General features: G+C 51.2%; 1 protein-coding gene across 1 annotated transcript; it reads left to right on the top strand.

Moving 5' to 3' along the window:
• The first annotated feature begins 3,048 nt into the window (after positions 1-3,048).
• KDELR3 (KDEL endoplasmic reticulum protein retention receptor 3) lies at positions 3,049-15,472 on the top strand. Its single transcript, XM_041754411.1, has 5 exons — positions 3,049-3,321; positions 7,930-8,030; positions 12,612-12,770; positions 13,562-13,814; positions 14,589-15,472. Exons 1-5 carry the CDS (start codon positions 3,231-3,233, stop codon positions 14,627-14,629), a joined length of 645 nt encoding a protein of 214 aa, XP_041610345.1. The 5' UTR covers positions 3,049-3,230; the 3' UTR covers positions 14,630-15,472.
• The last annotated feature ends 14 nt before the right edge of the window (positions 15,473-15,486 follow it).

The following is a 15,486-nucleotide window of genomic DNA, read 5'->3' as shown; positions in this document are numbered from 1 at the left end:
AGGAGCTGGGGCCCATAGCTCCCCATTCTTTCCAGGGCCCTGCCCAGTGAAAGGCAGCCAATTCAGTGGTGGAGTATCTTCAGGATAGTGGTTTTTCACTTTACATCCACACATTCCTTCCACACAGCATTTGAGGCAATTGGCAGGATCTTCAATAGGGTGGTGAAGTGTAATAAAGAGCTAGGACCAGGAAGGAAAAGAGATTATTATACACATTTTTTTCTATCATCGAGTTACTCCCCCATTCTCCCTCCTTTGACTTTGAATATACAATTTGCTTTGTGAGTGAGGGAAAAAGAACCCTTGCCCTTGGCTTCCCCCCAGCTGCAAGCCTACAGCAGACACATTTTGGGTGTCAGGAATGTGAGGCTTACAAGACTGTGGGATGTGCCCAGAACCACGCATCATAGTGTCTGATGGTGCAGGTGGCCAAAGTGCTGGCTTTGCGGTCAGCGTGGAGCCTACCTGAGAGTCTCTCTCCGTCTCTCTCTGCCCCTCCCCCTGCTTGTGTGCTCTCTCTCTCTTTAAAATAAATAATTAAATTTTTTTAAAATGGGGGTGATGAGCTCCCTGTCTTGGGACATAGGGAGTATCAGTTCCCTGGGGAGACTGGAAAGACTAGATGTGAAGAGAACCAAATCACCAGTCACAATGCTTTTCCCTACATTATCCCCATTAACAGATGGGAAAGGTGAGGCCAAAGGAGAGGACATGGCAGGTTCAAGGGCACTGTGGCAGGCCCAGGACAACATCTCAGCCCTAAGGCCATCCAACCTGGGTTCTCTCCCTTCCACCTCCGTGGTTCTCAGACCTTCCCTGGCCGTGTTCAGTTCCCCTGGTTGAGGTGGGGTGGGGGAATGGCTGGAGAAAGAGAGGGAAGAGAATTCTAGCCTTGTTCCAGCCCCCGCTGGCAGTTGGGGCTGCTTCTCAGGAGGACAGATGTTTCACCAAATGGCAAATGCACGTGCTTTTCCCTGGCTTGGGGAGAAGGTGGGCGCTGAGAAGAAGATGCCAGCTGGTAGGGCCCAGAACCGTAGCCACACCTGAGGGGTTTAAATAGCCACCGCCTTCTCTAGGAGATGCTGGAAGAGAGGCATCTGGGCAGGACTGGAGCGGGAACAGAGCAGCCCATTCAGAACCTGTCACAGCCCTGAGATGAGTGCCTGGCTCCTCCTCCCAGAAAGACTTGGCCCATGCATCTCACCTCCCTGGACCTCAGAGCTGTCACCTGAAAAGTGAGGACTTAAAGCTGATTTTGGAGGGTGCCTGTCGAGGCTGAATGGAGAGAACTAACGAAGTGCCTGACCCATGCTTGGCACCCAGTCAGTGCTCAATGCTTGATGGCTGTTGTCATCCCAACCTCCCTGCCAGGGCAGGAGTCCCTGCTGCAGCATCTTTGGCAAATGGGCACCTATTCCCTGCTCTCCCACCTCTGGTGACAAAGGGTATCATCAACGCCCCCCCCTCCGAGATGACCCACAGTGTGATGTATTAATTTATTTGCAAGGGACGCCTGGATGGTTCAGTGGTTGAGCGTCTGCCTTCAGCTCAGGGTGTAATCCTGGAGTCCCAGGATTGAGTCCAGCATCAGGCTCCTTGCATGGAGCCTGCATCTCCTCCCTCTGCCTATGTCTTTGCCTCTCTCGGTGTGTGTCTCCCATGAATGAATAAATAAAATCTTAAAAAAAAATTTATTTGCATAAACCCTGGGGGTGCCTGGCTGGCTCAGTTGGAGGAGCATGCAACTCTTGATCTTGGGGTCGTGAGTTTGAGTCCCATATTGGGTCTATACCCAATTAAAGATTACTTAAAAACAAAATCTTTAAAAACACACACACACACACACTTATTGCATAAACCCCAGAGTCAGACTGTGTGTTGGAATCTAGACACTAAGTGTCTGCCTGACTTTAAGGAAATGACTTAACCTCTCTGTGCCTCAGTTTCCCCAGTGTAAGATAGGAATAATAGCAGTACTTCCCTCATAATGTTGTTTGGATCAGTGTCTCTCAAACTTCCATGTGCACACGAGTCAGCCGGGGATCTTGTTTAACCACAGATTCAGATTCAATGGATCTGAGGTGGGGCTTGAGATACTGCACTTCCAGCAGGCGATACAGATGCTGCTGGCCCTTGGACCACATTCTGAGTCTCAAAGGACTGCCTTGCCCTGGGAGTCATGGTGACAGAGCCATGGAAGGGTGATGAGTAAGGGAGGGACAGGATCCATCATAGTAGAGCCTCTCCGGCTGTGGTGGAGATGGGGGTGGGAGGAGGCGAGTGTTTAGGGAGAGATGGAGGTCCTGGTTGGGCCAAGGGCTCACCGGGGTCAAAGGAGGGTGGTCATAAGGGCCCTTAGCTCATGCGGTCCACTCTTACAGATGCAGAGACCAAGGCCCAGAGAGCTGCCCTGCTCAGGCCACACAGCACTCCCACCGGTGGTTCTCCGCCCTTCACCCTTCCTGCCTCCCACCTTGGTGGCCAACAGTCTGCGGCTCTCTGGAGTCTCCTGGCCTGTGTTCTCTTTGAACATCTTGTCCTACCAAGAAGAGGGAAGCACTTAGCCCTGGATCTCCCTGAGAGAGGTCTTTCATACACTAACCTCATTTTACAGATGAATCAACTGAGGCCGAGAGGGGAAGATGCCCCGCCGGAGGAGGCTGGACACCAGGTGGGCCTGACTCCAAACTTGAAGGCCCAGCTTACCACGTTCACTCCAACTGGTGGGGGCAGGACAAGGCGGCTGTCGGCTGTCGCAGTGAACAGGTGAGAGGGCGGGTGTTGGTCCCCAGGGGGGTGATGACAGGGGCAGTGGGTCACTTTGATGGGCTGTTTCCAGCCCCCCGCCCCCCCAGGCTTCTGCCCAGCGCTGGCCCCTGCAGTACTAACCCGGGGTACGGAAGGGGGGCCTGAGGGGCGTGCGGGAGGCCCCCCAGGGACTGCGGAGGGGCGGCCGCCGCCGCCGCCCCGGTCGCCCCCCTCCCCGGCCGCCCCGCCCCGGGCCCAGGCGCTGGGACGGGCGGGAGGCGGGCTCTGGGGCGGCGGCGCTTCCTGGCTCCCGGGGCTCGGCGGCCGCCCGGCCACGTCACCGCCCGGCGGGACAGCGCTGGCCGAGCGGCGGAGCGCGGGGCGCGGGACGCACGGGCAGGCGGGGACGTGGCAGCGCCTCGGCCGCCGGGAAGTTTGCCGGGAGTTGGCCGCGCGCGGTGCGGGGCCGCGGCGGCGGCACCATGAACGTGTTCCGGATCCTCGGCGACCTGAGCCACCTCCTGGCCATGATCTTGCTCCTGGGGAAGATCTGGAGGTCCAAGTGCTGCTCGGGTGAGGGTCGCCCCAGGCGGCGGGGCTGGGGGGCTGGGGGGTGCGCCTGGGGCCCCTGGCCAGCCCCTGCCCCCTGCCTGCAAGGCTGGGGTGGGGGGCACCCGAATTTCCGTTTAGGGTGGGGACTTGGCTTGGGGGTGCTTGAAGCTCTTTTTGCACAGCTCACCTTCCAAAGAAAATTTAAAGTTGTACCGAATCAAAGAAGGAGGAACCGTGGAGGTTATGCACAGGCGTGGGCTTGTGCCTCCAGTCACCCCGGCCCTCCCTGCCTTGGCATTGCCACTGTCAGCGGGAAGAGGAGGGAGATGAGGAGGAGGGGACACCCTCTTGCTCCTGCCACCCACTTGCTCGGCTCCGCGGGAGCTGGAGGCCTGCTGTTGTCTGTAGCCTCCCTCAGGCCCCGGGTGGAATTTGGAGACTGGGGGAAGAAGTATGCACACAGGAAGCGGCCTCCAGGTCTCAGGGTCTTCTCTTTCCCTCCCCCAGCAGCCTCCCCTGCCCCTTCCAGACAGCCCCTCAGGCTGGGCCCCCCTCCCTCCCCTGCCTGCGGGTGGTAGGGGCCGCTGTGATGTGGCAGGAGGGACACCAGGCCCGCCCTGAAGAGCACCAGAGCACCAAGCTGCCCCTGAGCGGAGGCCCAGGGATGGTAGGAAAGTCCCCCTTTGGCTCAGCAGTCTGGATGCCCTGCTGGGGGTCTGGAGAAGTTTGGGGCGGGACTGTGCGTTAGGCCTCTTGCAGCCATCTTTGTCCGCTGGTGTTCTGGAGGCGCCCACCCTCTGCTGGGCCCTGGGGTGAGGGGAGACAGAGCCGAGAGCAGGCTGGGGGGGGGGCAGGAGGCAGAAAGCAGACGCCCCCCCCCAAGGCTTCGTGGAGGGAGCGGCTCTGTGCTGATCCTGGAGCCTGGGCAAGGTGTCCCCCAGAAGGGTGTGCTGTGGCCCACAGGTTGCAGAAGACAGGGCATGTCCCAGGGAGAGAGGGCAGCCCGATTTGGGGGTGGTCTGGAAGGGAGATGAGTGGCAGGAGGCCAAGTGGTCTAAGGTGAAAGGCCTTGTCTGTCAGGCTAGGGAGTCAGGTCTGGGGAGTGATGGAAGTTTGGAGAGCAGGAGAGGGGGCCCGGAGGGAGCTGAAGCGGTGGCCCTGAAAGCTGGGTAGACCCACCAAGAGAGGAGGCAGAGAGCAGTGGGGGAGGCCGCCAGCCTGGGAGGCTTGCAGGGGGTCAGGGGTGGGTGCTGGCCAGAGAGTGGTTCTGGACCTGCAGCCCATTCTGGTTTTCCCCATCCCTGGAGAGAGAGGCACACACGGCCCCTCAGGCCCCGCAGACCCCGCTCCGGGAAGTGAGGCAGGAGCCCCGGGAGGGGAGGAATCTAGCTTGGGTCTGTCCCTGCCCTTCCAGGGAGGGCCCTGAGCGGGATGGGCAACCATGGCCAGGAGGGGGCGCTGTTTCCCCAGCCCACTCCCCCAGCAGTGCCCTAGGACCCCCTGACAGAACCGGAACCACAGAGCCCCAGGCCTGGGGGAGCAGCGGACTTCCTAGAGGTGGGACACTGCCACCAAGCAGCAGTCAGAGCAACCAAGTAAATGATACGGTTTGTTAGAGGCGCTGAGTGCTACGGGGAAGGGCAGCTGTGGGGGGGGAGCCTGTGTGTGTGTGTGTGTGTGTGTGTGTGTGTGTGTAGCGGGGCTGGTACAGGCCTGGTTGGGATCTGAGGAGGTGAAGAGCCTGGATGCCAGTCCTGTCCGCCCCGAGATGCAGAGCCTGGAGTGACCCTCTCTGACTACCCCCTACCCCCTCACAGAGGTTGGAGACTGGGGCTTAGTTTTCCCTCAGCCACTGACTCACCGTGTGACCTCAGACCTCAGTTTCCCAGTCTGTGCCATGGAGGGAGGGCTGCAGTGGGTCCCCTGTGTGCTCTGTGGACCTCTTAAGGGGCTGTGGCCAGGTACTGGCTCATGTTCTCTTCTGTGTCCCGGATCTCTGAGCATAGCTTGCTTTGGGTGGAAATTTTTCACTGCTTTCAAAAGAGTATGAAAACCTTTGGTCAAGATTTCCAGGGCTCCTGAGCACTAAGGAAAATGTGAGTGAAGCCCAGGAACCTGGCAGGCTGAGGATGCAGAGAGAGGAGGGGTGGGGGAAGGCCGTGGGGGGCGGGGAGTAGCCAAATATCCCCTACCAGAGTCACCTCCTGGACCCTCCTAAGTGGTGCTGAGGACGTCTCTGTGAGGCCTCTGTGAGGCGGGGGTCGCAGCAGGCATAGCCCAGTGCTGGCCTCCTAGACTCCAGGCCCCATCCCGGGGGCGGGCTCCTTCACCCACAGCTGGCCTTGCTGCTGCAAGTCCAAGTCCCAGACCCCCAAGGAGGCACTCATGTCCACCCTGTCCACCTGTGTGAGGCTGCTCGGTTCACAGCGAGGAGTGGGAGGCTCAGACCTGCCCTGCTGGTGGGAAGGCCGAAGGCCGGCATGGGACCCAGCACCCTCTAGAATGCTGGAGGCTTCAGCGGGCTTCATCCTCAGTCTTTAAAGTGGTCCCCCACCTCCCCAAGGTCCAGCACCAGAGGAATACATAAGGCACAGTTCAGACAAATAAAGGAACCAGACCCTTAATCAGGTTGTGTCACCTCCTGGTGCCAAAGTCCCCAGTTGGTCCATGACATTGAGAGTAAAATTCAGACGGATCACTGGGACTGGAGGGAGGGAGAGGGGCAGGGGGACAGTGATGAGCGGTGGGGCCTGTGCAGGACCTCGTGAACCATGATAAGGATTCGAGTCTTTATTTTTTTATTTTTTAAAGATTTTATTTATTTCTTCATGAGAGACACAGAGAGACAGAGACAGAGACACAGGCAGAGGGAGAAGCAGGCTCCATGCAGGGAGCCTGATGTGAGACTGGATCCCCGGACTCCAGGATCAGGCCCTTGGCCAAAAGCAGCAGTGAGCCACCTGAGTCTTTATTTTAAGGGCATTTGGGAGCCAGTTAAGGGCTTGCAGTGGAATTTTATTTTGAAAATAGCCTGTTGGTTGGTGAGTAGAATGCAGGGCGGGGGGTTGGCAGCAGGAAGGACTTGGGGAGACCAGTGGGATCCCTGGGGTAGGGTGCTGGGGGGACGAGGGGCAGGGAAGTGGGGGGTAGTAGTGCTGGGAATACGGAGAAGGAGGAACACAGGGAAGAGACTCAAGGATGGCCCCTGGTTTCCTGGCTCGAGCATGGAGGAGACCTTGAGGGGACCCTAGTGGCATTTTTCAAGGAGGGGAGACAAGAGGAGGGTTTTGGGGGGAGATGATGAGTTTGGTGAGGTAGGAATCTGTAGGTCAGAACTTAGAGGAGAGTCCAGAGCTGGGGCATCCCTGGCGTATGGGACGAGAGGGCATGGGGACAGGGCGAAGCCAGGGTAGCCCTGCAACGATCAAGTGGTGTGGCCAGAGGTGTGCCTGGCAGTGTGGAGGTCAGTCGCAGAAGCCAGGGGAAGGAGGTGGTTCTGAATAGACACCGCCCTCCATGGGCTCTGAGGAGGTTGGGCAAGTGAGGACAGAGTTGACCTTTGGATGGGAAATGCAGGCATCATTGATGGGAGTGGCTTGGTGAGGTGTCCAGGCTGGTGTGGGCTTGCCAGTCAAGCGAGGGGAAAGGGAGGTAGGGCAGGGCTCGCCTGGCCTTGGACCCACCGTGACGTAGCAAGAGTGGCCAAAGGGAGATCCAGGAGTGTTGCAGCACTGCTTCCTGGATTGGCCTGTGGGTGTCCTTGGGGAAGTGGGAGAAATCTGGATAAAGCCCGGAGTTTGGGTCAGCAATGCTATGTCAATGCGAATGTCTTGGTTTTGGTAAATGTTCTGTGATTCAGCAAGATGTCAACCTTAGGGGAAGCTGGGTTAAGGGTATATGGGAACTCTCTGTGCTAGCTCTACAATTCTGCCAATCTAAGATTAATTCAAAACAAAAAGTTAAAAAAGAAAGAGACCAAAGCAGGTGAGGAGATAGCATGGAAAGGATGGCCCCAGTGCTATCAACCTGATGGGGCCATGTGTGTCACGTGTGTGTACGTGTGTGCCATGTATGTGTACGTGTGTGCCAATAAAGATCTGGGAGGACACACAGTGAGTCTTTGGGATTCAGGTGACTGCGGCTTTTTAATTTATATCTATGTATGATTTTTTTTGTTTGTTTACAAAGGGCAAAAAAAGTTATAACTTTTATAACTAAAAAAAAGCATTTTTAATTTTTAAAATTTGGAAAATAAAACAGAATGCTCCTCTGGCCCTGCTCTTTCCTCCACCCCCTCTAGTCTCCCTGATGAATAGACACCTTATAAAGTCTGTGAATTGAAGAGAAGCCTCCCCACCACCCCACAGCCTCTGTAGAGCCCGGAACCTGGCCAGGCATGTGCAGGGGTACTGGGAACTCAGTGTTTGTGCTACTGAGAGGGACTCAAGCGATCTAGTGGGCAGGGGTATTTCCTGACCCTCAGAGAGGGATGGTGCAGGGACAGGGGGCTGTCAGTAAGTGGAGCTGGACACCCTATTAGACCTTTTCAGCTCAGGCTCTGGGCTTCTTGAGGGTCGGTGGGCCTAGGTGTCTGTGTTCTCACTGTCTTCCATCCTCCTTTGGTCACAGGGATCTCTGGGAAGAGCCAGATCCTTTTTGCTCTCGTCTTCACCACCAGGTACCTGGACCTGTTCACCAACTTCATCTCCATCTACAACACAGTCATGAAGGTGAGGCGGTGGTGGCCATGGTGGCGGGGCCTGCCGAGCCCAACCAGCCGAGACAGTGCCCTTGGGAACTCAGGCTGTGGAGGCAGGCAGACCCAGAGGTGAATCCTGACTGTGTTGTGAGCTACTGTGGGACCTGGGCTCAGGCAAGCCCTCTGGCCTCTGTGGATCTCCTTCCCCTCCTCCACAAAATGAAGATAATACTAGTACTTTGTTTTTTGTTTTTTGTTTTTAATACTAGTACTTTCCTCAGAGGGTTTGTGGTGAAAATTAAATGAGGTAATAAATGCAAATATACAATAGCCATCACATATATATTTTTTAAGGATTTATTTATTTTGAGACAGAATATGGCTGGGGCGAGGGAGGTTAAGAAGGGGTAGAGGGAGAGAATCTCAAGCAGAAGGCAGACTCCTCGCTGAGCGCAGAGCCCTGTACAGGGCTTGGGCTTGATCTCATGACCCTGAGATCATGACTGAGCCAAAACTAAGAATCAGATACTTAATTGACTGAGCTACCCAGGTGTCCCAATAGCCATCATATACTAAACAGTCAGTAAAGGTTAGCTAGTATAATCGTTAAAAAATAAGCAAAAAGTCAAACACGAACCCTGAGCTTTCAGAGAGATTATTCATCCAATATCCATTTAACAAGTATTTATTGAGCACCTAACTACGAGCCAGGTACTTGAAGACATTGGAGGCTCCTATTCTCATGGAACCTATATTGTAAGTATTTTAAGTGGGGTGACAAATATTATAACAAGCAAGAAAATCTTTGGTTTGGGATGAGCCTATGCAAATAACTAAAATAGGGTGACATTTCCTTTAATTATTAAAAAAAAAGTTTTATTTATTTTAAGTAGGCTCCATACTGAGCATGGAGCCTGGCATTTGAACTCCTGACCCTGAGCTCAAGACCTGAACTAAAATCAAGAGTCAGATGCTAAACCAACTAAGCCACCCAGGCAGACACCCCATTAAGAAATGGGTTTAAAAGCCGGGTGATATGATAGAGAACGGATAGGAAGCCGTTTAGGGAGCGACCAGGAAGGGCCTGTCTGAAGAGGTGACATATATGTCAAGGTCTCTGTGACAGACGGAACCAGCCATGGGATGATCAGAGGAAGAGCATTCCAACAAGAAGGAATAGCCTGTGCAAATACCCCCCAAGATGGGAACAAGCTTGGTGAATTTAAGGAACAAGCCGGGGAGCCCAGCAGGCAAGAGGTCTGCCATCAGAGGGCTGGGGGAGGGCAGGTGGCGCAGGTTAACAGTTTGGACTTAAATTTTGTGATGGGAAGCTGTTGCTTTGAAGCATGGCCCTGTTTTATAGGATAAACTGAGTATCTCTTCGTTCCACTCTGATGTCTCAGGATCTGGGCCACAGCCATTAGAGGTTATGCTGGGATGAGGCATTTTCTGAGCTTTTAATCAGCCCTTCTAGCCTTTTTTTTTTTTGAAGCTCTAAGACACTGTGGGGCTTAAACTCATGACCCCAAGATCAAGAGTCACATGCTCCATCCACTGAGCCCCCCAGGATCCCCTCAGCCATTGTAAATCTTTAAGGCCACATTGGCTAGTGAAAGGAGCACAGGTTTCAGTCAGTGAAGTGGAATGTTACTGCTTGGATGTCGGTAACAGAGACTTAAAATAAAAGTTATTTTACAGGAAAAATAAAAAAGTTATTTTACGGGGAATTCCTGGGTGGCTCAGTAGTTTGGCGCCTTCTTTTGGCCCAGGGCGTAATCCTAGAGACCTGGGATCGAGTCCCACATCTGGTTCCCTGCACGGAGCCTGCTTCTCCCTCTGCCTGTGTCTCTGCCTCTCTCTCTCTCTCTCTCTGTGTCTCTCATGAATAAATAAATAAAATCTTTTTAAAAAAAGTTATTTTACAGGTGCCTAAGCATCATGACTCTTGGCTTCCGCTCAGGTCATGATCTCAGGGGTGTGAGGTTGAACCCTGCATCAGTCTCCAGGCTCAGGTGGAGTTTGCTTGAAATTCTCTCCTGTTTCTCCCACTCGTGCTCTGTTTTTTGTTTTGTTTTGTTTTTAATTTTTATTTATTTATTTTTAAAAGATTTTATTCATTCATGAGAGACACATAGAGAGAAAGAGAGAGGCAGAGACACAGGCAGAGGGAGAAGCAGGCTCCATGCAGGGAGCCAGACATGGGACTCCATCCCAGGTCTCCAGGATTACACCCTGGGGAAGGCAGCGCTAAACCGCTGAGGTTTAGGCAAAAAAAGGTTAGGCAACATGGACTGCCTTTTTTTTTTTTTTTTTAAGATTTTATTTATTTATTCACGAGAGACAGAGAGACAGAGATAGAGACAGAGGGAGAAACAGGCTCCTCGCAGGAAGCCCCATGCGGGACTCGATCCTGGGAGCAGGATCACACCCTGAGTCAAAGGCGGATGCTCAACCACTAAGCCACCCAGGTATCCCAGCCGCTTGTGCTATTTCTCTAAAATAAATAGATCTTTTCTTTTTTTTTTTCAAAGGAAGTTATTCTAATAATATAAAGGTTTATTTTTACTTTACTCATAACATGGAATCTGGGGGTGGGCAGTCCAGGTCTGGGATTGCAGCTCCTTTTAACTTTCTGCTCCATCATCTTTAGTGTGACCAGGACTCCAGGATGTGTGACTCATGCAGTTGCTCAAAGAGCCCCACACTTGGCTTAAGACTTTGCTGTTGCCATCTTGAAATTCAGTTCTTTAGGAGGGCCTGCAAATTATACGGAGTCCAAATGTGACATCTACCCTCAAGGTTGCCTCAGGGTCACAAAATGGTTGCTAGGACTCCTTAAGCATCACATCACATTCTGGGCAGGAAGGAGGAAGAAGGGGAGAAAGTAGTAGGGTGTCTGCCAACTGGGGTTAGCCTTTTGTCAAGAGCTTTCTCCAAACTGTGTGCAGTGACTTTCCCCTGCACCTTACTGACCATCCTTATCTGCAGAGGAGGCTGGGGGATGTAGTTTTTAGTTGAGCACGTCATCTAATAGTTCCACTTTTTTTTTAAGATTTTATTTATTTATTCATGAGATACACACACACACACACACACACACACACACACACTGAGAGAGAGAGAGAGAGAGAGAGAGAGAGGGAGAGAGAGAGAGAGAGAAGCAGGCTCCATGTAGGGAGCCCAACGTGGGACTCGATCCCCTGTCTCCAGGATCATGCCCTAGGCTGAAGGCGGCGCCAAACCACTGAGCTACCAGTGCTGCCCTAATAGTTCCACTTTTAAGGAGGAATCCATAGGAGGATTCTACCTATGTTGCAGGGCTATTGTGAGGACTCTATGAGAGAATGTATGTAAAGGCGTAGATATATCCTCCAAGGCAAATTCTCTTTCCTCTCCCTATCAGACATGCCTTTGGGACTCTAGGCGTCTTGTTGGAATGGAGGATGTTCTCTCTGTGGGGTGTTGAACTGTGTGAACTTCAGTCTGAGGTCCTGAAGTCGCGGTCTTAAAGTCAACCCAGAAATAGCAAAGCACCACCTACCTAGTTCATCCCTCTGCCCCCGGGTGTGAGTTGGCCAGCCCTGGGAGGGATTGCAGACCCAGCCCTTGGCATGGCTGAATGAGTTGTAGGAACTTCAGGGAGGCCAGTTTCCCCATTTGTGACGTGAGGAAGTGATCACTACTTCATTGATTCATTCATTCATTCCAGCATGTTTTGTGCCAGGCCCTGAGTTTTAGGGGTTGGGGATTCGGAGGTGGACATGAAGTCATCCTTGAAATCCCGTTCCATAGGGAAAAGAGACTGGTACACAGACATTTGCAGAACCTGGCGGTCACGGGTGGCAGTAAATGTGTTCCCATGGGGCTATGGTGACCCAAAGTAGATTTGCCTCATTCTGGTAAGAAACTAATCTGAGTTTTGAAGTACAAATAGGAGTTCTCTAGGCCAGTGAGTTCCCAGACCAGCGGCAACAGCATCACATAGGAACTTGCTAGAAATGCAAATCTTTAGGCCTACTTGGACCTACTAAATCAGCCACTCTAGGGGCAGGAGGAGAAAAGGTGGCCATTTATGTGATTCTGATGCGCATACAAATTTGAGAACCTCTGGCCTAGAAGGTCAGAGGCCAAACCATAAAACCACCTCATGCTGGAGGGCAGCTACCAAGACTAAAAAAAGAGAGCTTTCCTGAAGGAGTAAGGATCAGCTCATTCAAAGGTTGTCAGTCCTGGTGCAAGAATGCTTACAAGTCACTGAGGCAGATCTGGAAATTTGAGTTTTTAAGAGCTCTGGAAGGCTGGCCACTGCTAAAACCCTGGACAGAAGTCAGGTGTGGTCTTCTACCAGATGCTGTGCAGTAAGGAGAGGCCTGGGCACTTTTAAGTCTTCATGGTTAGTGCCGTTGGTCCTCATCGGAAGCATGGAGTTACTTAACAAAAGGGTCATTAGCTTCAGAATCTAGGCCAAGGACTCAAAAGAAATTGCAAACACGTTTCACTTTGTCCCCCTTGGGGCAGGGCACTAGCCAGGTCCCAACTCGGGGTGGCTTGGAAGCTCAGCAAATAGGCTAGATGACTTCATTGATCCCTGTGTGTCTCTTTCCCTTGTCAGGTGGTTTTTCTCCTCTGTGCCTATGTCACAGTATACATGATCTATGGGAAGTTTCGGAAAACCTTTGACAGCGAGAACGATACGTTCCGCCTGGAGTTTCTTCTGGTCCCTGTCATTGGCCTCTCCTTCCTTGAGAACTACAGTTTCACTCCCCTGGAGGTAAGGGAAGGGACCTGGAGTGTGAATTCTTAAAGGTAAACATGTTCCCTAACATCCTTCCTTCTGGATCCTTTGTAGTATCTGGGATTGTGTTCTGGTACAGCTGGGACTATTATTCATATATATTGTCATTGTAAGATTAAAAATTGGTAATAAGCTAATTCACACTGCTCCATTAGAAAATGGGCACATCCAAATAGTCCTGTTAGTAAACAAAGCAGGCATTATAGCACCACTTACAGCTACTGGGACCTTGTGTCCCACAGGTGGATACTAGGGCACAGTCCAGTTTGAGATTTCAAATCAGTAGGTCTGGGCTGTGACCCAAGAATCTGAGGTAGCAAACATCTGGAAGTTTTGATGCAAGTGTTTATGGACTGCATTTTGAGAAACTATGGCTTCAGTTATGGCGAAGTTAGACAATAAGGTTTTGCAACAGTTATGTTCATGTGATGTTGTAAAAAAGTTTGCTTTAATATTCTAAAAATACTTTTATTCAGAGAGACAGAGGTGAAATGATATACTGATTATTTCAGGAACTTTTTTCCCCTCACTATATTATTCCAGTAGACATACTATTTTAGTAATTACATTTTTATTTTTATTATTTTTAAAGACAGGGAGCCCAATGTGGGACTCGATCCTGGAACCCCAGGATCACACCCTGGGCCAAAGGCAGGCGCTAAACCGCCAAGCCACCCAAGCGTCCCACTAATTACATTTTTATAAAAAGATGGGCCCCTTCATGGTCTTGATCACTCTCCTCTGCCCACTTTATCTCTTTGGTTCAGATCCTCTGGACTTTCTCTATCTACCTGGAATCAGTGGCCATCCTGCCCCAGCTCTTCATGATCAGTAAAACTGGAGAGGCTGAAACCATTACTACTCACTACTTGTTCTTTCTTGGGCTGTACCGGGCACTCTACTTGGCTAACTGGATCAGGCGGTACCAGACTGAAAACTTCTATGACCAAATTGCAGTCGTGTCTGGAGTAGTACAAACCATCTTCTACTGCGATTTCTTCTACTTGTATGTGACCAAAGGTAGGTGGTAGAACGGAGCAGGGTTGCTGGCACTGGCACAAGGAGTTACCTACTCAATATATGAGGGGATCTGGAAGTGAATGGATTATGCCCCTCATGGTGCTTTTAATGAGGGAAGATGAACAAGTATTTTCAGGAAACAAGCACCATGGAAAAATACAATGCAGTTAAGATATATGTACTGTGCAATGTGTATAAAGGAGGTTAACTATGAGGACATTTGACATATTTTGTTAGGAAAACATAAGGAGACATTCCACAGAATAGCTTATGAAGGAGCCCTGAGATTGGAACCAGGTTGGTGTGACAAAGGACAAAGAGGCTAGTATGGTCAGATCTATAAAGCTGAAGAGCTCAGAGATCAAGCAAAGCTGGAGGTGGGAATGGGCAGGTTACAGGTTTGCATTGCACAGATGGCCAAGTGCAGCCACCAGAGGGGCTGAAGAACCAGCCCAGAGGCTGCTGCGTAGAATAAAAGGCGTAGGGAGACTAGGGATGGGGCAGTTGCGGTTGTTCAATTGGTCACCAGTTTGTGGGCAGATCTCAAGTGAATTAGAAATGGAGGCCAACTGTTTATGGCCTAAGGGAAAGGGGGATCAGTAACCAAGATGGCTTGGAGCGGGCGTGTCACTAAGCCTGTAGTTTAACCTGGGATGAAGCTTCCCCCTTGGCTTCAACAGCCAAACACCTATTATGAACCAGAGATTAGAGACGCTGCAGTTACAAGGGAGTCTGCAGTGTGATAAATTCTAATTTCATTCCATTTTTTTCTAGTCCTTAAAGGAAAGAAGTTAAGTCTTCCAATGCCCATTTGAGGGCCTGAGATGATTCTACACCTTAACAAGGACACAGAGCAAGCTATTTGAAATGTTCTCCTGGATGACTTGGGCCAAGTGTTAAAATGAGAAAAATGCTTAGTGTGGATTTCAGCAAAGCACTGATCTATCTAGAAGATGTTCTCCCCTGTCCCTTAAATTATAGCACCAATAAAAAGTTTAGGCCAAATACACAAGCATGGTGCCTCACATCAACTGTGTATAAAGAAATATTAGGTGCTTAATCCATGGATGGGTCAAATAAACCATTGCTCCCTAAGGTCTTAGCATGACCCTCACACTAACAGTCAATCCCATCCGGAAAGAAGTCTGTGTGTAAGGCAAATGTCCCCAAAGATCAGACTTCAAGTATTAGAAGCATGTTGTGATTTTCACTTTCCAGATAGAAGACTAAGTTTAGGGTTTAGGGAGTGATACAGAGGTGATCTAGTCTTAATGGGTGTGAAATGTCACTTCACTTTCAACCTGCCTTCAGGCCATAAGTGAAAGCCAAATTTATTAGCTTTGGTTAGACCTAAGTAGTTTCCTCCCTCACTTTTACAATGGACTTGAGTCTTGCTATAGCTCACAGCAGCTCCACAAAGTACTTTAATCCCACCTAGGTGGGTACCACTACCATGACCACCATTTACCAATAAGGAAACAAATGCCCAAGCCTTTACCTACTAGGTGCCCAGCTAGGTGCCCAGCCTGGCTTTGTGACTCAAATTCTTCCATTAAAATCAATCAGTCCCACCTCCCTTTCACATTTTTAGGTGCTAAGGGGATTACTCAATCTGACATCCCCAAACTTGAAGTAAATAAAAACTGTTAAGAAAACTACCACTGGACTATAG

The sequence above is a fragment of the Vulpes lagopus genome, chromosome 5, assembly GCF_018345385.1.
Source record: "Vulpes lagopus strain Blue_001 chromosome 5, ASM1834538v1, whole genome shotgun sequence".
NCBI lineage: Eukaryota > Metazoa > Chordata > Mammalia > Carnivora > Canidae > Vulpes > Vulpes lagopus.
The sequence above is the reverse complement of the archived record's forward strand: the minus strand, read 5'-3'. Positions and strand labels throughout refer to the sequence as shown.

Bases quoted from the DNA above. Each gene is read 5' to 3' on its own strand.
- KDELR3 (XM_041754411.1), top strand. From the start codon at position 3,231: ATGAACGTGTTCCGGATCCTCGGCGACCTGAGCCACCTCCTGGCCATG. The intron at 3,322-7,929 runs GTGAGGGTCGCC...CTTTGGTCACAG, and splicing joins GAGGTCCAAGTGCTGCTCGG to GGATCTCTGGGAAGAGCCAG. The intron at 13,815-14,588 runs GTAGGTGGTAGA...ATTTTTTTCTAG, and splicing joins CTACTTGTATGTGACCAAAG to TCCTTAAAGGAAAGAAGTTA.